This window comes from Carassius auratus, unplaced genomic scaffold, assembly GCF_003368295.1.
Source record: "Carassius auratus strain Wakin unplaced genomic scaffold, ASM336829v1 scaf_tig00215912, whole genome shotgun sequence".
NCBI lineage: Eukaryota > Metazoa > Chordata > Actinopteri > Cypriniformes > Cyprinidae > Carassius > Carassius auratus.
Window position 1 is genome coordinate 1,192,584 of NW_020528306.1, and position 24,955 is coordinate 1,217,538.

The 24,955-nt window shown below is 37.5% G+C and overlaps 1 protein-coding gene across 1 annotated transcript; it reads right to left on the bottom strand.

Annotated features, from left to right (window-relative positions):
- Window positions 1-8,635: 8,635 nt before the first annotated feature.
- On the bottom strand, window positions 8,636-24,733 carry LOC113096356 (apical junction component 1 homolog). The gene is made up of 2 exons (XM_026261727.1): window positions 24,506-24,733; window positions 8,636-13,804 (listed from the first exon to the last, which is right to left on the bottom strand). Exons 1-2 carry the CDS (start codon window positions 24,512-24,514, stop codon window positions 10,553-10,555), a joined length of 3,261 nt encoding a protein of 1,086 aa, XP_026117512.1. The 5' UTR covers window positions 24,515-24,733; the 3' UTR covers window positions 8,636-10,552.
- Window positions 24,734-24,955: the final 222 nt, after the last annotated feature.

The following is a 24,955-nucleotide window of genomic DNA, read 5'->3' on the forward strand; positions in this document are numbered from 1 at the left end:
TGGTGTTATCAATTGATTTATAGCTCTTAAATCTTGAGTTAAACGCCATGTTTTGCCATCTGCTTTAACTATGGGGTTAATTGGCGGGTTGTAAGGAGAGTGTATCGGTACGAGGACACCCTGCTGGACAAAATTCTCTATCAATGGCTTTATGCCCAGTTCATTATCTTTATACAAAGGATATTGCTTAATATAGAAAGGTTTATTAGTTTTCAATTTTACTTTATATGGTTCCATGTCTATAAATCCTGTGTCATCTTTATACTGTGACCATAATGCAGGGTCTACCAGAGTTTCAACCGTTGGAGGTATGTCAGACCTGGGCTTACATGTGGCTGGTTCTGCTTTGCTGTCTTCCCAATCCGGCAATGGGTTCACAGAGACCTGTAAGCTAGACAGGAAAGAGAACGTGACCAAATCATCAGTGAATTTAATGTCCATATTTAATTTGTGCATCAAATCTCGTCCTAACAAATTTAATGGAGCTCCTGGAATGATTGTGAATTTGTGAAAGAATGGAATTAATCCAGGAGCTCTTACCTCTAGAGGAGGCGTTACTGGACATTGAATGTCAGTTCCTGAAATTCCTACAGAGTTTACTATTTGACTAGAAAGAGGACCCTCATAATGTGCAGCAGTCATTGAAGTTGCGTCAGCTCCAGAATCTAGGAGGATCGTCTGTGGTTGACCGTGCACTAACAATGTAACATATGGCAAATCTTTATTGTTATTAGTAAATGTGAGGGTCGTCATAGATACATTGGAACTGACTTCACTCTGTAGGCATCCCTATTGTGGTCCTTGAGGTTTGTGCCAAAAAGTAGGATAAGGGGAGTTGATTCTTTCTCTGTCTCTCTGCTGAGAGTGATCTATTCTTGGCTTCCACTGAACTGAATCTCCCTGAGGACGATTCTGACTTCTCCCTTTTCTGCAATTTCTTTGGACATGACCTTCCTTTCCACAGAGATAACAAACTATTCTTGATCTTTTTGGAACACTTGATCTGTGCTTTAGTTCTGCTTTTAGGTCATGTTCACCTCTCTGTGGCTTTTGCCCAGTGAACATAGCAGTTTCAGTTTTGACCACAAACCCTCCAGAAATATCTAGTTCCCTAACTCGCTTCCCTAAGGCTTCAATGGTCATTTCTAACAAGTTAGTTGTTGTGATTCTAATCAGCTGTGCTTGTTTTCCATGCATATTATTCAGAAATGTGTTGATGAATAACGCCTTTAAGTTATCATCAAGTGGGAGTTTAGATTCCTCCACCCATGCTTTCTTAAATCTCATATATAAATCTGAAGCAGTTTCTTTAGACTTCTGCTTTGTGTTTGCAGCAAATGATAAATCTTGTTTATTGCCTAGACGCTTCTCTAGTAATGCTCTCAACTCCTTAAAGAAAGAAGTATGATTTTCCTGTTTTTCCCAGAAAAATACATGTGGTTCTTTTGATGTAGCTAAACCTGATATATGATCATTTTCATACGCCAGTGTTTTACATTCACTAATCAGCATTTCCTCAGTGACATCTCCTTCCAGTGTCCTTGCCAGAACTGCTCTGTAATCTGCACCTGTAAACTGAGCATACTTTGTGTGTGATTGCAGAATAGTTACAAATTTACTAGGATTCTGTGGAGAAGGCAAACTTTTACAGATTGCTTCCATATATGTCATTTTTACTGGTTTCACCCCTATCGCATTTCCCGATCTCATCCACACCATTGCACTCTGAGTTTTGGGAGTTTCCTTTGTCTCTACCTTTGTCTCTTTGAAAGTACCTGACTTTTCAGTAACATGACTGTTGTGCGGTGGCGCTGTGGGTATGCGAGGAGTGCAGTAGGGCGGTGGCTTGTCTTGTGGAAAGCTGTTTTGCTTAGCCACAAAGGCAAGTACCTTTTTCTTTTCTGGTCCTTGATCCCAGACCTTTTTCAGATCCTTCCAAACATTATAACTTTTAGTCATATATTTATAATCCCAAGTGGGATCGCCCCACCCCTCAAAAATTAGACTTTTAGCTAATTCCATACCCTCATCAGTGAATCAACCCTCTCTCGGATACGGAGTTTCAATTTGTGGTTTCATACACTCTGACCATCCTGCCATATCACTTACAAAAGGTTCCGCATAAAACCCTTGATTATTTCTGAACATAAAATCAATTGGTGTCTCTCCTGGTAATGGTCTTGACTTTGAACCCCCCATCTTCCACTTAATAGCAGCGCAAATTATAGTGTTTAGGCAGTGATAAGCAAGCAAATTTGCAATTCAAAATTCTTCTATACTCTTTTGCCCAACCTTAACTGTGATTCCATGTATCGTATTGTGACCTTGGGTGATTTTTCTAGGTTTTGACTTACACAAAGCTTTCGCCCTGATCGTCACTAGATCACCTTCTTTTGTTTGGGTGTTTCCTAGTTTTGGGCTCTCGCCAAACCAAGTTCGGGTCGCCCCTAAAACACCTTTCTTTTGGGTCACAATATTTCAACATGTAATAACAATTGTTAATTGATTTCCACAATATGGATTTTAATTAGATTTCAATCCCCAAATTAAATCAATTTCCACAATGGTTAAAATACAGCAAAAGTTTAGAATTCGCAATACGCAATACGCAACCGTGATCAAAAGTACAGTGTGGCCAGTACTGCACATCCAATCACTCTACGCTAATAGTCAATTGACTGCTGTTGCCAGCCGTAGTGTAACAACAATGGAACGCTTAATTCCACTAGCAATTAGTGATTACAACTCCTTCCCGTGTCTTTACGGGGAACGTGGGATAATTTTTATATTAATCCCCTACTAGGATCCTACAGAGGGTAAGCGCTATATTTCAAAATCACTCTCACGGACCTTTTCCTGGACTGTGCCCAGCTGGTGGAATGACCTCCCAATCTCAATTCATACAGCGGAGTCTTTACTCACTTTCAAGAAACATCTAAAGACTCATCTTTTTCGCCTGCACTTAACCTACTAACACCAGTACTTTTCCTTTTCTTGTCTTTTTCATTTAATTACAAAAAAAAAAAAAAAATTATATACACCTGGCTATGCGTTTTATACTAGACTAACTGAGACTTGTCATGGCACTTGTATTCTGTTGTTGTTCTCTTGTTGACCTGACTGCTTCTATTGTTCTCATTTGTAAGTCGCTTTGGATAAAAGCGTCTGCTAAATGATTAAATGTAAATGTAAATTTCTTTCAAGAAATCTACGAAAACACTTACCCCCTTTATTATGTAGGTCCGCCGGATTCACCGGTGCGTCTTTTTCTCTTGATCTCCTGATCTCGGGATGTTTCACTCCCTGGTTCTTAGGAGATTCCCCCCATCCCCTATATGAGCCCCCAGCTGTAAGAATAAATTGTATATTCTTGCCTTCGAGATCGTAAATATTATTTTGGTTCAGGTTGGGTTATCTGAGCAGAGAAGAGCAGGTACCCGGGAACCAAGAATGAGTCACACAAGTAGTGTAGTTCATTCTAAGCTCAGCTTTATTGTACAAGGGGTGTTACTTTTATAGGGAAATGAAACAACGTAATGTCTGGCAGATATTTAGATGATCAAGCATAACACACTGCATTGAGCAACATCATGAATATAGAGTAAGGTTCAAAGGAATACATCATACTGTTATCACACAATGTCCTGTATCACAAGATGTGTTCACGTGTACGAGCAGAATCTCACACTATATATATATATAGTTCCCTGGATAACTTTTTTCCTCTTCCCTGGATAACTTTTTTAAGCTTCCTGAGAATCATTTAATTCAAGTTTCGATTGTATTTCCTCCTTGATATGCCAGTTAACGTTCACGACAACACTGTTCTGCGTAAAATGTGAGTATAAGTGAATATGCTAATTATTTGCCAGAAGGTGGCGCTTGTGGTACAGTTAGCTACATAAAGTAAACATTACTTATTCCTTTACGGCCCCCGGGCCCCTTCCTCAAATCTTACCCTGGAGGTCCATTGCACTTCAGAGTTTAGCTCCAACCCTGATTAAAGTCACCTGTCTGCCATTTTCGAATGATCCCAAACAAGACATTGATTGACACTGATTAGCATGCTCAGGTGTGTTTGATTAGGGTTAGCGCTAAACTCTGCAGGAAAGTGGATCTCGAGGTCTAGATTTGAGGATCCCTGCACGGGTTACATGCATTATACAGAGGTAATATGAAAAGAAAATGTCATCAGAACTTTCCTGGCCGATATGTGAGTATACAGGTATGATTTAAACACCATAAATTACACAAAATATGAAATAATATTTGGTGATTGCCAACTGAGTATTTATTTTGAAAAGTGCCGTCCTCACGCTTAATTTATTAATTAAATAATAGCTGTTCAAAGATTAATGATCACATTTAAACAATAGGATGATTCTTATTCTTATATCCCTAGATTAGAGATTACAACTCTGAAGCTGCATGTTGAAACACAGTGGTTGAATCTAAAACCTTCAGATGACACAAAGATTACATCCACGCAAATCACTGAACTCGCACTGTATGAGGTTACACAAAGTTGTCGGTCCAGCTCCTTTCACACAGCAGTCTTGCGTTTTTTGTTGATCTGTACGCAAATAATTGCTTTCACATTCAGTGTTATTATTAGATTAATTTTAACTGAAAAAGTAAAAAAATCAACTCTTCCTAAATGACTTTACACTCTGGCAATCAACAAACAGATGATTTAAAGATTCCTCACAGTTGTTACAAAAGGAACATTCTTTCCCAATATCCATAAAATTTGAAAGCCACATATTAGTTGGACATATTTTGTGTAAGATCTTCAGAATTTATCTTACTTTGTTAGAAATACAAAATTTGTAAGGGAGCAGCCATGCTTTTCACCAATTAACATCTCTTAAAATGGAATTCCAGTAACATTTCCCTCTGGGAGTAATTCATTAAATTCTTGTCTTATATCTTTGTTAGTACATTTTTTATCAAAAATATATTTACCATTTATAAGGAGATCGTAATCTTTATTTTCAACTTTATAATAAGTCAGGTGGCTGCACATTAAATTAATAAGCCCAAAGGGAATAGCTTTAGTTACTACAGAAAATTCTTTAAATTTTACAGGAAAGTCGAATTTGGACAAAAAAGAATCATAAGAGTGAATTTCTAAAGATGAATCAAATAAATCACTTAAATACATTAACCCATGATCCAACCATTTCACAAAAAATAAACTCTTGCCTTTAACTGTAATCAATTCGTTGTTCCATATTTTCATTCTGTGAGGAGAAAAATTATGCACAAAGCACAATTTCCAGGCCAAGAGTGCTTGCTCATGAAATTTAGACAGTTTTATAGGTAATTGCAAGTTAAAAGAAATTTAAGACCATGACCTTCTTAAAAACATTATGTGGAATAAAATACCAAATTGAATCAGTATCAATAACACACCTTTTGATCCATTTAATCTTAAATAAAGTATTGTTCATGTCTACATAATCCAGCATTTCAAAACCTCCTTCAGATTGAGATTTCTTTCCAACTAATACATCTTTTTAAGATGGTGGTGCTTATTTTTCCAGCAAAAATTAACTAATAATCTATAAATTCCTTTACCAGTAGAATCTTGAACAAATAAAGACAGCCCAGGAAAAATAAATCTACTTTTGTTAATAAGATTAAATAGATAAATCCCTTCTTAACCAATTGTCAAAAATAATTTTTGTTTTCTTAATCTTGTTATTAAAATTTAGGTGCTGTCTAACTGTCAAATGTTTTGATATATAAATTCCTAAATATTTAACGTATTCTTTCACTGGAATGTTAAACATTGAATGTTCAGAAGAATCATGCACTGGAAGAATTTCAGACTTTGTAATATTTAACTTAATTTGAGTCTTGAATCTTTTAGAAATAAAGTTGTATCGTCAGCCAATTGTAATATTTTTATTTCTCTATTAAATAATGTTATGCCATGTAAATTTGGATTTTTAACTACTAATCGCTTATAGTTCCACAACAATTAAAAACAAAAAGGGGGAAATTGGGCAACCCTGCCTCACTTCTCTGTTGATGGAGAATCTTCTAGAAGTATTGTTCTGTAATATAACGGAACTATAAATGGATTATTAAACGGATAATACCTAGTTTCATTGTTGTGCTTGCACCTAGGCAATGGCATGAAAATGACTGAAAATTACATCTGATGATGTCATGTAAAGGCCTTTATTGCATGTGCTTAGTTGGATTAATCAGCAGATGTCACTGTAGTAATATTTGTTAATAAAGCTGCTCCTATAGAGGGGTAGCACATCCGGCTCACAACACAACACAAGCTCAATGCAGCCATCAGGATGCACTACCAGCTTTAACAATGAGGTCAAGTTTATGAAAAATGTGGGGAATTAATGACAGAATGTCAGGAGGCCAGTTTAATGCCTCATCTGAATGACACTCCTTTTTGCAGGTGACGGTCTAATGCTTATCTAAAGGTTGCTTCATTTAACTGAAGTTTTATTCGTTATACTAAGGCTGCATCCGAGAAACTTAGCCAGGTGACTTGCTGCCTTGTATCAGGCAATGACTTTGCAAGCAGCAAAGAATAAAAAAATTTGAAAATGAAAATGTTTTGAAAATGTACCCATTTTAACTTGTTTAATAGCCATATAAGCAAATTATAACTTAAAACATTTTAACAAAAACTCAAAACGAACAATTCATCTTGCTCAGGATCTTAAGTTACAATGGAGTACATACATAAGAAGTTCATTATTCATACATTATTGACAGCTTCTGTAAATATTGTATTCTGAAAATATTGCACATGTGTTCACTTGACGTGACAAACATATGCCTTTTATTTATTTTCAGTTCCACGGTTACAGAAATGGAGCTATAAACACAATAAATACACAATAAATGTGATATTGAGCCTAATAAAAATATTATGAATGCTCAGCGTGTTCACCTCGGTTAGAACAAACCTTTAATTTTTTTTTAATGAATCTCAGAATCAGAAAGAGCTTTATTGCCAAGTATGCTTGCGCATACAAGGAATTAGTTTTAGGGACATACAGTAAGCTTCCAGTACACAGAGACAACAAAACAGACACAGACAAAAAAAATTAACAATAAAATAATGCAAATAAATAAATTGTTTGAACAGTTGTGCTATAGATGATAATATAATAGAATAGAGTAAGATGCAGGGATGTACTAGGATGGAGGGGTAACAAATAAATCTAAGGATATTGCACATTTTTATTGCTTAAGTGGGTAACATTTAACAGTTCAAGATGTAGATTGCCTGGGGGAATAAACTGTTCTTGTGCCTGACTGTCCTGGTATTTGCAGCTCTGAAGGGCCGGCCAGATGCCAAAAGTTCAAAGATTGGGAAACTTGGATGTGAGGGATCCAGAGCGATTTTCTGAGCCTCTCTCTGGATGTATACAGTTCTTGAAGGGTGGGCAGGGAAGCAACAATAATCCTTTCAGCAGTCCGAACCATTCTCTGAAGTCTTCTGATGTCTGATTTTGTAGCTGAACCAAACCAGACAGTAACTGAAGTGATAACATAATATTATTACTTAACAACTAGCTAAAATAGAATAAAACAATTATATATTGCTCCAGGTCTTCAGTTACAAAAGCAGACAACAAGAATGATCACCCCCCACCTTGCCACCCCCTCTGGCTGGACTAAAACTAGCTGCAGCAGCAAGCTACATTTTCACAAATGGTCTCCCACCAATGTAATGACCAGGCTCTGGCCTGCTTAGATTTAGTGAGGAACCAGTCTACTGCATGGCACAGCTGCATTCGTAGCCTGTGCCTTAAACTATTATTTTTACACCAATAAGTATTCTGTGTAGAATTTTTTATTAGAGACGTTTATTCCATGTGCCTTTCCAGCTGTTAGATCTTCATATGTTTGTGTTTAGTATTACACTGTTAAAAAAAAAAAAAAAAAAAAAAAATCAATCGTGAGGTAACACCTGATTCACTTAAAGGGGTCCTATTATGCTCTTTTACATGGCCTTGATTTAAGGGGTGTACTAGAACAGGCTCTCATAATAGGTTGTTCGAAAAACACATTATTTTTCACATATTTTACATTATTAAAATACCTCTCTCCCCAGTCTGGCATGGAATAGTTCCTGTATCAAATGAAGGCCCAGCCTTCTGAAATATGAAATGTGCTGTTTGTGCTTGGCTAGCTGGGTCAGTGTGTGCTGTGATTGGCAGCACTCGGCACCTGGTCGGGAAATGTCATGCTACTTACCATAGCCACCTGCTGTGAGCTTCAGTGTAAATATTTTGTTAAAAACAAATGAATTTGAGTGCTATTTAAACCAGATGTTTGTAACCACTCTAAGATTGACTGCCTTGGGAAAGCTGGCATGTCTCATTGTATTTTTTTAGTGCAGCTCAACCAGGTCTCGGCCCATTCGTTGATATTTGTATCACATCACAAATTGCGGAAAAAATATATGTTGTAATCCAAAACGAGTCTTTCATTGTAGTTTTTGAAAAGTGATTTCTGTTAAATAAATGATCTCCTTTTGAATTGGACTTTAAGCTTTTTAACTTTGCAGATTTTTTTATGCTCAAACAGCAACATTACAAACTAACTGAAATTTAAAAAGTGAAAAAGCATAATAGCACCCCTTTAAACACATTTAAAATGATAGGCCTATGAGAAGAGTTGCTAGTGATGTGATAGTTGGGCATATTCTGCAGGCCCAGTTGTCCAATAATTTATTTATTTTAGTTTTTAGGAGCCAGAATTCATATTTATGGTCTTGTATATATGTACATCCACCTTATCATTTAGCCTGTATATGAACATAAATCCTGACATCATTATATCAATGACATTCAACAAAGGGGGGAAATATGCAATTATATTTAGCATGCTTATTACCTTCCTTGACATACTCTTTATACATGGTGAAGTCAGTCAGTCAGAAAGTCAGCCATTAAAAAAAAAAAAAAAATCATAAAAGAAAACAAAAACACTACTCAGTCTCTCTATTTTAAAAAAAGAAAAGAAAAGAAGGGTATTTGCCCTTTTGTCTTACTAAAATTACCAAAACTACAAAATGCAATAACATGATGACCAAGCTTTTTAAAATGGACAGACATTTCTATTGCTATTATTATTATGTAATGTTATCAGTCAAATATATGAGCCATTAAGGACTTGCGGGGTGTTTCATTTATTGAGCATTTTACAGAAATAAAGCAACACTTGTCAACAGAACACAACAGGTAATGAACAGTGTAAATAAATAAATGGCATAAAAATGGCAACAGAAATAAACACAGTAACACTGTCTTTTAAGGTTTTGTGTGCATGCTATTGATAACATTACCTAAATGGTTTGTTCATAAATATGTTTTCCCTCAGCAGATTTTTATAAAGTGCTATATCTAACACAGTCCAGCATACAATGGTGTTATACACAGTTGTTTAAATCTTTTTAAAATTTTATATTTTGTTATTGAAATATTACTTTTCAAATATAAGCATCTAAGTTTTGTCAGTCATTATAAATGATTAAAATAAGACTAGCATATTTTATATAAATGTTTATGATTTTTAACATTTCAATAAGTGTTTCAATTGAAACACCATGAGATAATAAAAAATTAAAACACTCAAATAATACAGATAATAACCTTCATGTCAGATGAATAAATTAGTAAGTAATCTTATTTGTATATAATGAAAATGTGCATAACTCAAAGATAAAAGTTTTCCTGTCATATAAAGTTAAAGTTACATTTTCAGCCGATTTAACAATGTGAATAGATATTAATACAATGCAGAAAGCAGTTGCCATGTACAATACTGTGAAATCTTCCAAGCAGTTTATTTGAATTTGTCTAAAAAAATACATTACCTAACATTTGCTTTTGTCTGCCATACAGATCATTATCTATGACTACAATTTATTTTTTTAAAAACTGACAAACCATTGCAAAATTTAAAGTGAATTTGCATTTTTCCTTGCCAGCATGCATTCTCCATGCAAGTGCATATTTATCCTCCCAAGGGGCTAAAGACAATGACTTTTAGACAATACTGTATTGTATTGCCAGGGGGTCTCCAAAGTTTCCTAGTTGTTATATCCTCACTGCAACATACTAGCACAAGAAATATAGCTATAAACAGGCCCACACATAATTCACAGAAAGTTAAACAACTTCCACAGAATTGAAACATCTGTCATTTAACAAAGTTTTGTACATCTTCCTCTCCTTGAGTTTATTATACTTAGCTTATTTTGATGTTTGCCTATGAGTACATTGCTCTCATCTCCATTAAACAGATTTTACAGTGTTTAAATCCATTCTGCAGAAAGATTTTGTCCCAAATATCAGCACAGAAAATGCAAAAAAAATCTTGATTCTGTGTAAACAGATTTTAAGATAAAGCATATGTGCTTGTATCTTCTAATAAGTACTGTAAATAGCTTTTTTTTATTCCTTAAGCAACTTGTATTAATTATAGTTTTTAGTGCCATACAGAAAAACAATAAATATAGTCTCACTATTAAAAAGCTTGATTATATTGATGCATAGGATTAAATTATGTCATCTAGAAGGTGTGGTGCACCAACCCAGTCAAGCATCCTTGGTTCAGATGCTGCCATGATCATACACATGAACTGCTTTCTGGTTCTCTTGTCAGTGGGATAGATGGTGGTGGGGGTAAACCTTTTGTTGCTCTCAACAAACTCACAAAGCTGGTTGTATATTTTTGGAAACTCATGGCGAAGGAATACGCCCCGGGTACGAAGCTCTCTTTGAATGTTTATGAAACAAATCTCTCTTGCTTTCCTGCCCTCTTGGCCTTCCTTGTCAAGGTCAGATGTCCCAGGGGGTGGGGTGAGAATCAGAGTCTCCATTTCACATTCTTTCTTAAATATTTTCTTATCTGGGCTTGAGGAGGCCAATGACACCTTAGCATACTTGCGAACTGTTGGCATTTGTAATTTGGGAGAAGGAAGTTTAGGCACTAGGTCTCCAACAGCAATGGATACATTCAGGATGAAACATTCAGTTGGGTCATATTCCTTGCCTGCAATCTGCAACTCTTTGTAGTACTGCCCAAGGTTGTCTTTGAAACTGTCTAACTCTCGAAGGGATAGATATGTTGGAGAGATAGTAAGGCTGTCAAGACCAACTTGAATAAAGTCATCTGCACACCCAGGGTTTGGAAAACCCAAGAACAGTACACCTCTTCCACGGGACAGATACCCTACCCTAGCAATGCGTGAAAAGTCTTTATGTACATCAAAGTTCTCTCGACAATGTTTTAGTATGTGCCTGCAAACACTACTAATGCGGCCATAAAGACAGTTCTCTTTATGAATGTCCCAGTCTTCTCGCCTACAGTTCCTGGAGCAGTAGTAAGTATAACAACTGTGGCAGGACTTGAAGTACAAGCAAGCATTGAATGTAGTGTCTTTGCGTAAGCATTTCCTGTTGGAGCACACCATAGTGTCATCCTCCTCTGTAATATGGTTCAAAGAAACATCCTCAACACTCCTCTGAAAACCCTCACAACCACTGTCTGGGTCTTTAAATGTGTCTGGGCTGGTCTTGGAGGAGTCTGTTTGTGTGTTCAAAACTCCTGAATCCTCTTGATCTATGTCCCGCTTCCCTTCTTTGGTCTCATCATTCTGAATCAATTGTTTGAGTTGGTCTATCCGATCCTTACTAGGTCTCCTGCTATTTTGAGGCTTATAATCGATGACTAGGTCAGCTAGCAGCTCATCAAGCTGTTCAAGGCTTTGCTGCAGGGAGTAATTATTGTTCTTTCTCTCTGTGGATTCTGGTGGGTTTGCTGGTCCTTGTAAGTTGTTCAAGTTCGCAGTTTGACATCCCGCTGTATTTTGGATGTTCCAGCTGCTAGTTCCTCCATCTCTCTTGTTGTTATTTGCTGCACGAATGTCATTGTCAGTAATTGTAATCTCTGGGGTTACAAACCATTGCCCCCTCACACTGTTTTTTCTTTCACCAGCACAGTTTTCTAGACAGTTATCAGAGAGGGACAAGGCAGCATATCGTCTCGGCGAACTAGAAAGGTTCACAATAATTGGTTGTTGACTTTTATCCGAGGGAACTCCTGGCCTTCCATGATGGAAAAGGTTCTCGTAACTCCTGCCTCGTGAAATGCCATGTTCTCTCTCCATATGAGGGGTAATAATGTTGTCCCAGGATTTTGAGTAGTTCCGGACATCTGCTCTTAAATGACTTGGCTCAGTAAAGTCATTATGATACCATGGGCTTATTGATGGCACTCGCTGTGGAGTAGCCTGTGAGGATGCATACTGACTGGAATATGTAGCAATGCTTGAACGGTTCCAGTCATCAGAAAAGGCCTGGGACATACGTGGTCGCCGCCGTCCCTCCGTATGATATGCTCTCATAGGATTGTCTGCTGGGTAATGGCAAGGCTTTGTATAAAACATCCTTGAGGGCTCAGAGGGAAAGGCATATACTCTTGGATCCTCCTGAAAGTATGTTTCATTCTGAGGGGTGGATATGAAGTATGGCCCTGGCTCACTCACTGAGTAAGGTCTACTGTAGAATGGATCCAAGGGTTCACGATGGGAATCTGCATAGTATGAACGCACAGGCAAAGTATGAACCCACCGAGTCCTTGGGTCATGTATATACTGACTACTGATGGATGGATTTTGGCTGTTGCTGCTGTTAATACTGTACTGGTCATCCTGATAATATTTCCTACTAGGTGGGTGAACTGGATACCTGCAGGGATCATCCGTGTAGAAGAACTTGGTTGGGATGTTGGGATTAGACAAGGTTCTGTAGTCCCTTGTGTCTCTAGGAGAAGTCATTCCAAAAGGGTTCTCTCCAGTTTGAATGTAACTACCAGACTGATGGGAGCTGTTGGGATATTGATAAGCTTGCCTGTAGTCCACGTTGTAACACTCACTGGGAGTAGGTGTTCTAGAAGTGTATATCTGACTTGAAAATGAGACATTCCTGATCCCTGATGTTGAGGAAAGCTGCCAGGGAACATTACTTCTGTGAGTAGGCATCTTCTGTGCAGTGTGCTGGAGAACTGAGGCATCTGGCTTAATATCAACACGGCACCTAACGTGGGGAGTGTTTGCTTGTTTCTCCTGTCTGCTCTCCTCAAAACAATCAGAAACATAGAGGGGTGTGTGGGGTTGTAACTTGATTGGATGAACCTCATTCACTAAAGCCCTGGTTGAACGGGAGGCTTCTCGATTTGGCAAACATTCAGATCTCTTCTGGGGGTCCACTGGAGATTGACGCCTCTTGGTTGCAGGTGGAGAGACTGTGATGGGTACAGGAGTCAGGGTGGCTCGAACCCTTGGAGCACTTTTTGAGCGAGGCTTGCCATGAACACTAGTCCTTGCTGCCTCATTGGTTTTGTCTGTGCTAATTTGTTGATGGCTGAGCCGTGAGTTGAATAGATCTGGTGAGGAAAAACGTAAGTGTCCCTGCTGTCCAATGCCATTCCAGACTGCATCCTTACTTACTGTTTTCTGATCAGACCTGTAAGGATACTCCATGGACGAGGAAAAGTCCTTTGGGTCATCCAATGACTCAATAAAGTCAAAGCTACGGCAATGTCTTTTGTTAATGGTTTCAAAGTTTTGATCCAGTGGGCCAACCATTTGGGAATCACATTGCTTAGAAGATCCAGAATACTTTGAGAGCCCACAGTTACGACCAATTTTTATGTCTCGATACAAAGTTGATGTTAATATGTCAGGGGGATCCGTCCGTGTCATCTTAAATGGACCCCTGTTATTCTCCCCCTCAGTTGGTGTCTCCTAGAGAGAATTAAAAAAAGCATCATTAGCAATACATTTTCTGAATAAACTAAATATGAGTAAAGGATCCCATTTAAAGTCTTAAATTACCCAACTACGCTTATGACCATAATATATTAAAGAGAAGATGAAGTGTAATTTTACAACTTATCATTGAATTTGCCAGATTCTTCACAAATGATCTTGCTTTAATTGGAACACTAGTATATGTACAAATGAACACATAGTAAATTATAGGCATCATTTTTATATCTGCCAAAGGGAAAAAGACATGTTGGAGAAACTAGATGAAGAACATGGCAAAGTTTGAAGTGATATCTGTATATATATTATCTAAATATTTTACAAACTAATAATGTAAAAAATTATATTTATTTAGCTGCAATAATAGTAATTTTGCTTAACATGATCACTGCAGAGGTTCATTGAAAAAATATAAGACTAATACATTATAAATGTCTTCACAATCAGAATGAATGTAAATGTTATCCTTCTGTTAAATGCCATGTCATGCATAAACATCAGAAATTTCTAAACACGTCTGTGCAGAGAAATTGCAGAATGCTAAACAAATGAAACAACACTGAATGGATCTGTATTAATTATGAAGATGGAGGCCTTGCAGCATCTCAGAGGAATTAATTAGTGTATAAGAAAACTGAGTGAAGGGTAGGACAGTCCTTTGTAAAGCAAAACCCTATGTTCCTCTATCTTTATTCTTGAGCGCTGTGAAAGCTAAAGCATAAAGAAAGAGCTCCAGATATAATGTCATGCTATATATTTAGGATCTTTCTGTTTTGCACATAATAATCTATTTTTAAAATGTGAATATGAAATATAATTCTTCTGCCCATTAATAATAGTGCCACTCTGGTCTATGGGGAAATAAAACTAATAAAAACTAAAAACTCTATTTTTTTATTAATAGAGTGGAAATAAAAAAATAAAAAGGTTAAAAAGGGGAGCATATAAACTAATAAATGTCAGATGGTAGTTTTATTATAGACAGTAGATTCATTGCACATTACTCATTTGGAATGCAGATTTGTTCCAATCCCAGAATTCAGATTCAGCTGTGCCTAAGATTGCTTAGAAACACATAAGAACCATGGAAGTAATGCATCTGTGCATGTTCTATATTTATGCTTGTACTGATTTTCACTGTTCCTTAGTACGTTACTCTCTTGAGTCTAGCTTACTTTGTCCTATTAAAGGGGTCCAATTACGCTGTTTTACAAAGTCTTGATTTTGTTTTGGGGGTGTAATAGAATTGGCTCTCATACAAAAAAACACATTATTTTTCAAGTTTCACATTATTTCAACACCTCTCCCCAGTCTTGCATGAACAGCTTGAATAGTTCCTGTATCAAATGAAAGCCCGCCTTCTGAAATTTGAAATGTGCTGTGATTGGTTAGCTGGTTCAGTGTGTGCTGTGATTGGCAAAGCTTTTTGTTATGGCTTTACTAATTCGATTTTGTTTACATAATATAAATGTTATTGTATTTGGTTGCATATTTATCCTGAGGTACAGTAGTACAGTTGTGCAACATTTATGAAGGGTTAGGAGCTAATTTTGAGGTTATTTACTCTGTTGGGCTTTTCAGGGCTTTTTTAAATGACAGAATGGAGCCCCACTTACTTACGCTTTGAGCCAGTTTTGAAAACCATCTGTTCATCCTGCTGAGAGAGGACTGACAAGCAGTTTAAACGCACACACATACACACCTTCACTCTTTTTACTGGATTAATTTGAATAGAATTCTTAGCTTTTCAACATATTGCATTGTGAATGTATGTTTACACTAACAATATTAAACCAAGTTCTTATATACTGCAGGGCAAAGTAAAAGCACAGTAAAAACGTATAAGTGCCTAGGGTTGCACAATAAATCGTATTTCAATTGTGTTCATGATTAATGCTTCTCTCAATTAATTAAACTATAATTGTCTGTGATATTTTCCCACTGGTTATTTATCCTGAAAAGGTTTCATTTGCATTTCATGTGACATTTGCGTTATCTTGCATTGGTAATAAGACTCCTCAAGCCTTCAAACTAGTGTTTACCAAATTTTAAGAGTCTAAATCCCCAATCAGAGCTTTTCTCTTAAATATATATATTTCTGGCCCAGAGTTTTATTTAAACTTCCCAACCTGGTAAATTATATTTCAACGCAAACCTCAAGGATGAACTGTAATGAATCAAAACATGAATTTTGCTGAATACATTTTGTTGTTGTTTAGAAAAACAGCATAATTTTGAATTGCTTAATTTAATATTAGGAATTTCACAGGTTTGGCTTTTAAGAGAAGCTTTTTTAGTACCAGTTTTCATAATGTCAAGAGTAAAAATTTTTATGATAAATATGATACACCAGGAAACTAGATAAGGTAAAAAATAAATTGTGCAAGTTTACGTTCTCTGGATTTGTGATTATGTGAAAGTGCGTTAATTCTGATGAATGTCAAAAATCATTGTTATAATTTTTGTTCAAAATAATTGTGTTTGTCAGTTTAACGATTTTTGTGCAACCCTATAAAAGACACCGTATAACTATATAGTAGGCCTAATTACTGATGTTGAATCTTTCATGAAAATGCTTTTATTTCATATCAGTTGATCTCTTGATTGTATCCAAAAATAGATATCAACATAAACTAACATGAGTATTTTTGTGTATCGTAAGGCAGTTGTTCTCAACCTAGGGTAGCATACCCCTGGGGGTACGTGAGATGATGGAGAAGGGTACATGAACAAAATTAGTTTTGGCATTCATTTAATTCTACCTCAACTTAAAGTAACATTAAAACCTGAACATGTATTTTTGACAAGCAAAAAACCACTTCTAAAGAAAGTTATTTATATTAACTTTTTTATTTATTTGTTTTACGATAAAGCCAAGTACTTTCAAAAGAGATGTCGCTTGAAAACGTTTTTTTTTTTTACTTTCAATTATACAATTACTTTTTCTTTTTCAATTCCAAAAAACAAAATTTTTTAACAGTATTTTACTGTAAAATTACATCAAAGTTAAGTAAACTTATTCACCATATATAGTATGGAAACTTACTGTTAACCAAATAACAGGTTTTTACGGTACCATTTTTACAGTCTTTTACTGTTAAAATCACAAACATTTTTTACAGTGTAGAAAAGGTGTGACGGTGGTCTAAGTGGAATAAGGGGGTACACAGAAGAATTTTGCCCCAGGGGGTATGCAGCTGTAAAAAGTTTGAGAACCACTGTCCTAAGGGATGGACTGTAGGTAGTGGTAACTTCTCATCTGAGAAGACCTCAGGTACACAATAAGACTTGGACATACAGGATAATTAAACTCCAGCAGAGCACAGATAAGATTTGCAGAGGTTCTATTTTTGATGCAGCTGGGACGAGATGACTTCCATGACTATTGTATTACATGTCTGCTGGGAAAATTTTTTGGGCACAAACAAAAATGGCACTTTAAAGTGCACTGAGCACTTCATCTACTTTTAGAAGCATTTTATCCAGTGTCACTGAAGCCAGAAGTGAACAGGCTCATGTGTTTGGCTGATAACCCACAACTTTGTGATGTTTTATTAACAAATTTCTGGAGAAACATGCACAGATAATTAATGCAGCCAATTCATCATTAGTAATTACATCCATCTATCCAATCGATCTAATCTGCGAAAGAGAGCAACCCTATAAATAATCAAAGCAGTCCTACCTTCATTATTTTTAGTCTTTCAGCATTCGGTTTGCTCTGTTTGCCATCATATCACAGACCCAATTTCCTATCCAACGAAGAGAACTATACCGGGGATTTTTTACAGATCTGCCGCAATTTGCCCGCCCTAGTGTTGTCATGGTACCATGAAAATCCATGGTTCTCGGTACCAGTTTCGGTACAAAAGCAAAAAACAAAAACACGCTTATAAAAAAATACCTTGAACTCTATTTCTTTTGGCATATATCCAAATTCATGCTCTGCCAACAGGAGGTGCTTGTAGAGCACGTGAGAGAGGTTTCTCCGGTACCCCCTCCCCTAACCATGGCCTGCAGCCCAACAGTCCCACCCTAGAATGAGGCTGCCCAGGCTTACAAATCAGGTTCCTTTGGGCTGCCATTTTTTACTGGTTCTGTTTCTAACTGACTAAGGGTATAAGTGTCCTCTTGGTGAGCTAATATCTGCCCACCATCTCTCACTGTCTCCTTCACTCTTAACACTGGACAAGTAACATAAAAGTTGGTGCTGATAATATTAAAGTTGGTCCACATATCAAATATATTAATTAAATAAAATATCACTGTATCACCACCATTTGACCCACTTCTCTGTACAGTATTCGATTACACTGAATCACTGAGAATAAAAATATATTTTCCTTCGGTAAGCAAATGCTTTTTGTCCATCTAACCAGCCTTAAGCAATAATTTAGAAGGACGCAATTATTTAAAAGGAAAATTCCACAAATAAAAATATAATGAGGAATGAAAATAGAGCATGAGAGAGAGTTTAAGGTCATTGTCATGTTTCTTTTAGATTAAAACATTACAAAGCAAAACATGACCATCTTGGGCAAGGTGGATGTTAATAATTTCCTTCTACCTTTATGCAAGGTGGCTGATCAGCAGGCATTTTCACAGCTAGCAGAAGAGCTAGTATCTGTGACTGAGACCCGACTGCTCTCACACAGTCAGTCACCACCTGTCTGACACTTCCATCACAGTCTGCCAAGATTGTCACTTCCTCTCACTTCTTTACCAGCACATACTTTTGCGAGGGAAGGCATGGGAGTTAACTGGGATTTCTGAATAAACTGGTCGTAAAATATGACGAACTAAAGCCGGGTGTAAACTGGACGATTATGGCCACATTTGACCATCTGAGACAAATTTAGCAAATCCAAAAAAATTCCTTTGATCCTAAGCCAAAATATATAGTCTTTGATGGCTAGTTTCACATACTCACCGGCAATCGATTAATGACCATTGTGATCAAATTTTACTTTCGATTAAATTCTGATGGTTACATGCACAATTTTTTGTTAAATCGGACTGAATTAATTGAGATTGATGAATCTGAATGTAGTGTATACATGAACGCTAAATAAAGTGATCGGGTCGATGTGCACATTTATATGTCACAAGCTTCAAATCAGAATAGGTTTTTTTTTTTTTTTTTTTTTTACATGCACACACTGCACAAATATTACGTTTCTCACTGTTTGCACATAATAACCCCTCTCCTACACGATTTCTTTATTTGTTTTTAAAAGCAGAATTTACATATAAACCACTGTGCCGTGCTGCTCATATTTATCACGCAGTAAAACTGCCTATCCCCGCGCCCCAAACGGGTTGCCTGTGGATGAGAATCCAAAACAAGGACTGGTGGGAGGTGGTCCTGCTCCACTTCACAGTTGCCGATTGAAAGGAGAGTTATATAATGACAGGACAAGCATTTATACAACACTTTATTCAAAAGGAAGGGCCACCCATTCTGTGAGCCATTTGTCATTACACTATTTCTGCTTCATTGCACATGCGCAGTCAATGTCAGAAGTTTTGAGTCATAGTCCAGCAGTGTGGCTTCTCTAATGACCATCAAATGAAGAACCATAAGGAGAACAAAACGTAATGATGCAAAAAGTGCAACAACATCTTTCTTTTCAAGACAAACCGTCAAAATGAATGCTAGAGACTGGGCTTGTTTGCTAGCAACAATTTTGTTTCCGAGTGTGAATGCAGCTCACCATCATCGAACATTTTACAATTTGTGATGTAAAACTCTAGACATCTCTTCTTGTTTATTTTTAGCGAGTCTTAACTGTTGTACAGTCTGACACTAATGACAACTGAGATCACGTGTGACATGGCCTATAGTCTCAAGCAACAATCATAATGTCTCAGGTTGAAGCAACTGCACGAAGCCATCACCATATAGGTATTTTAGAAAGAACGCAGAGCACTAGCGTGCGAACTTACCACAGTGTGGATTTCAGAAAGTGCACAAAGACTTTTAAATACTGTTCTAAGCAGGGGGCTCTAGTGGCACTCTGATAGAGCAGCTCATAGATGGAATGGTGCATCCCAAAACAATATTTTTGAGAGTCATCAACTCAATCTGTGGAAATAATGCTGGAGCGTTCTGGGGAAAGAACAGAGAACTCAATCTTACATGAGAGGAGAACTCCGATTTCAGAAAGAGAGTAGCGCACTCATAGGCGACCCTTCTTAGTAAAGGGGAGCGCTGCTAAACTACCACAAGAACTGCCCAAATAGCCCCTCATGTTGAGGAAAGCGATGCTTCAAGTGTATAAATAAATACACACTGGCTGAGTGGAGCCCAAGGAACCAAGGACTAACCATCTCAACACTTACCACCATGTGGTTTTCATAAAGAACACAGAGCTTAGCGTGTGTACTTAAAGGTCCCTAAGCATCACAGAGGTGCCGAACTACACTGGAGAGGAAAGCTCAAACTTACAAACCTCTGGCGAGGGGAGCATCACCTGAGGCAGCATATACAAGAAGACTTCCGTAACTGCCACCTCCACTTCCTGCTTAATGCATCAGCAACAACCAAGCGGACAGGAAGCCCCTCAGGGTGACCTGGCAGGAAATCCATGAAATTCCTTGCAGTGCCGTGTCGGGCCTGATGATCAAGAAGGCTCCCACAGAAACCTGTGATCTGGATGCCTGATACTGGAAGCATGAAGCCAGAATCAGGGCTATCATACTGGCTGGACATAATGCTGATGAGTATTTAGTAAACACTGTAATTGAGCACTGCAAAGAAACTCAAAGAAAATTAGTACACTCATAATCACCAGCAATTTGATACATATACAAGTATATACAGAATGGATCATACTGACCCACCCTGGTTTCTGTGCTGGAGCCCCGCTCAAGGGGCTACTCCCTTTAGTCCGGACCATCAGTAAGTTGGTTACTATGAACATAGAACCAAACCGAAAAATCATAGGTCCAGCATAGGAGACTGTTATGCAAGAAGTCCCCCCTAACCTCGGTCAGGCGGAGAGCTGGTTTTTGCAGGGTTATAAGGAAGGGGAGGATAAGGGCAGATGTAAAAACCCCCAAAGAGAATGAGTAGATACTAAGTATCGCTCTGATTCAGATGAGAACGCTGATGCCTCATCTGGATCACATCCCTTAGGTCTTGTCTACCTCCCCATGAGCCACTATTCCTTTTACCCCTACCCACAGGTGGGGGAGCAGCGGAGATCAGGCAAAAATGGAAGGCTCACCTGAGCTGGAAGGCTATGGTCAGAAAGAAAACGCTTGTCGAGGCAACCTCGCGGCGTCATCTTGCAAGCACACTTCCATGGCAAGACCAACTTTGCCGTGGCGCAATCCATAACCTTCAATAGCTCTACATATGCAGGGCAGGGGGATTGAGAAGGCTCAACCTCAACTTCTTCGCCACCCTCAAACATCTCCTGCTCTTCCTGGGTAGGACCCAGCAGAGCACTAACCTCAGTATCGGAAAATGTTAAAGATATACAATCATACTCACGAGGCTCTCTCTCGTCTGACGGCCACGAGCGTGAAAGGGAAAGTCCCTTTCTAAACTCGTCAGCCAGATCCACCTGTGATCCCCACAAGGTCATTCTCCTCCATGCCTTGCCGGTTTGCGAGGTAAACGAGTGCTCATATGATGTGTTTCGATTAGCGTGAGAAAGATGCGAAAATGGATGCTGAATAGGTGTAATGGAGGCTTGCCTCTGGTGATTACGATTTGGTTGCACCAGCAACTAAAGCAAAGTCTGAGGTGTGGAAAAGACCCATGTTTGACCATGTTTATAATGAGAATAATGAGTGAATAAAGACGCACAATCGGTGCAATCATTTTCCTCCACAAAAACATTTAGGCTTAGCCTAATCTCTGTGAGTAAATTTTTTTCAAATAATAACTAAATATTCATTGAGTCTTAAATGCGTAATATGGACAAAGTAGGCCTTTTTACGCTAGTGTTGGCATTAATCTTTTATTAAATACCAGCTGCTAGTGCGAAGCAAATCGGGCGCAGTCTTTATCTTAATTTTCTTTAGCCTATTGCCAAATACACATCTTAATTAAAAAATTATCTTAATTTAATTTGTTAAAAAAGACTTTTATTGGTGCATCGGTCTATTTATAGGATAAATTAGCCTATGGCTATTTAGAGTGCTGAGATGTTAAGATGTCACAGAGAACTTATTTTATTTCTTTATTCCAACTTCCAAGTGGTCTAGTCTACGTTAGTTATGAATAAATTGTTAAAACATGCATAAATTACTTATTATTGACAAAAGGCAAAAGAGTTGTGTGTGTGCGCACATTTGAATAATGTCGGGCTGTAAACGGGTTCGGGCTTTTAAAAAGCTGCCAATCAAAATGTACTTGTCGGGCTCGGGCCGAAACCTCTCGGGCTCAGGTCCTGTCGGGCCTAACTTTTATGGCCAGATTACAGCTCTAGTATGCTTCAGAGACGGGTCACGACGAGTTGTTAGCCATAGCGAACCCTAGAGGATGCAGTTTGAAGTTCCCTTGAAAGGGAAATTACTATTATAAATCGTATAGTGTGCACCCGGCTTAAATCACAATGAGAAGCTACACTGGACATGTATTTAAGCACGTACATTTTCGTATAACTGTTAAATAATGCAGAAACTGTTCTGAAGTGAATCATTTGTAGTCATGGGTTCAGATACGTTTGGTCAGTTACGTTGTGAGTGATGCAAAAATTAATTTGAGCTACATTCTGACTCCAAGACAACAGAAAGATGATGGCTATCTCCTTAAATACACAACACATTCCTCAAACAAGCTTGCAGAGTGGGGTTTTATTCTGGCTGGATATGAGGCATGAGGCTATATTTGGATGCAATGGATAACGAGAAAGATGCATTCAGTGAAAAGTGAAAGATGCATCATCTCAGTGAAAGCAGCCCAGCAGGATAATTCTGTAGAGTTTGGAGATTTGGAGGTGAATTTTTTTATTTTCCTGCAAGAAAGCTCAAAGGATTTTTAAAGGAAATGAAAGTCCAAGCAATTATGCCTACATATAAATCATATCTATCGTAAAGTGTCTAGTTTATAAGGTCATAAGACAAACAAAGTGGAAACTCCAGGTTTTTTCCAGTTCTCTTTTCAACTGCAAACATTCAGCATTATTTATTTTTCTTTTAAATTGCACGACAAAACTAGATTGCTGCAATTACAATAATTTTTGCCACTGGCTAATTCAGGGGCATATGAGATTAAATTATAGCTAAAGCTCTGAGAACAGACCATTTAAGTATATGTTTTTAATATTTTTAGTATTGTACATTTCCAGAGTCATGATGTGTACCACCTGGGAGCATTCCGTCATTTTATAGCCACTGATCTAGGTCATATGAGAATGTTTTACATTGTTAATATCCTAAATATAATGGATTTAAACACACACACACACGCACACACACTGCTAACAATTACACTTCTTATTAAGTTAAATCAATAAGGACAATAACACAATCCACTCAGCCCTTGAGGGTGTGATTGTCTTTAACATTTCAATATTACAGCACTCATGCATGTCTGTTGTTGACAATTACGCTATCTGAACATAATGGAAAAACGTATTTAACTGTAATCTCTACTCTCTAGTTTGGATGTTTTGATTGCAGAAAAGTGGACCAAGAGGTACAGTAATATTGTAAAAGCATTCTATCTTGCTTTTCCCCTTCTCTTCTCCAAACCATTGCATTTATTCAGAACAACAGGTGCGACCCTGCTGCAATGTTTAAAGTGACTCTTATGTGGGCTTCAGTATTTATGGTATTTTAAAATAAACATAGATAGAAACAAGTTAAGCATTTATCTCTCCTTATAACCATGCCTTTGACTCCAAGTAAAGTATTATTTTAATGTCCTGATTTGTTTGATAATCCACTGAAACATCTGTGCTACTGGGTAGTTGATGCATAATATGCTCATAATCCTATTTAGGTTAAACTGCACATTAATGATGTAGGCCTATAAGGGAAGGTTTATATATATATATATATATATATATATATATATATATATATATATATATATATATATATAATATTTCATATCGCTCAATTAAAAAAGCACAATAAAAACGGTATTTGGTCTAAAATAGTTTATTTTAAATATGACATGCAAAAGTTTAGGATTTGTCAACTTCTGAAAAGTAAGTCCTACTATAATATAGCTACATTTATCTATATATACTGCATGCTCTGTAACCTGGATTCCTAGCAAAACCTTAAAGTCAACTATGCCCAACCTACTGATGTACCTGTACCCAACCTTATTTACAAGGTCGCCACAATGCGCAACGTGTAGTAGTATCATGACCATCCTCCTCAATCTCAGATACGAATGTTAATGAATCTGACAAACACTGATTAACATGTTGTGGTTTTACTGCGAACAGCGCGAAATTGAAACGTTTGCCCATCGCACCAAAATGTAACACAAAAGCACACTTTGTTCTCATTTATTGCTGCGGCACGAAGCCCCGCACTATCGAGCATCTCTCGTAAAATGACCTAATGTCTTCCGGAGCAAAATACATCAGTTAGACTAAGATCTACTGCGACCAAAGACAATTTAATTCTTACTAATTGTTTTTGAAGACAAAAGTGATGTTTTTCCAGTGTATTTCAAGCTTTTAGGAGTGTGCGCATTTATCTTACCTTCTTCATCCATAGTTAAGATCCTCAAGATGCTGATAATCTGTGGACTCATGTATCACTGACTGTTCCTTTAGAGATTATATGGTCTCTATATCATATTAAATGCTTTAAGGTGGGCTGCATCTAACTCCTTAAGTATTGTTGTTCGCCCACGGGTCTCGGGGGCGTACAGAGACAAGACGAGGGGGTGTGACCGCATCCCTCACGCCTTGCGTTTCTTGTGTGAGATGCGCAGTGACTGCGCATGCGTGCGACGTTGGGTGCGCGCTTGAACCCTGCCTGCCTGCGCGCTCGCGCGCGTGTTTGCTATGAGCACGAATCTCATGCTGGATAGGCATTTGCGATGGCACAGCTTTGAGACGTGATTTTAATTATGAAGGTGTCATGTCTTGCTGATAGGCTCCAGTATTCATTTCAATAATCAGAGTTTCAAGATATTTGTTTATTAAT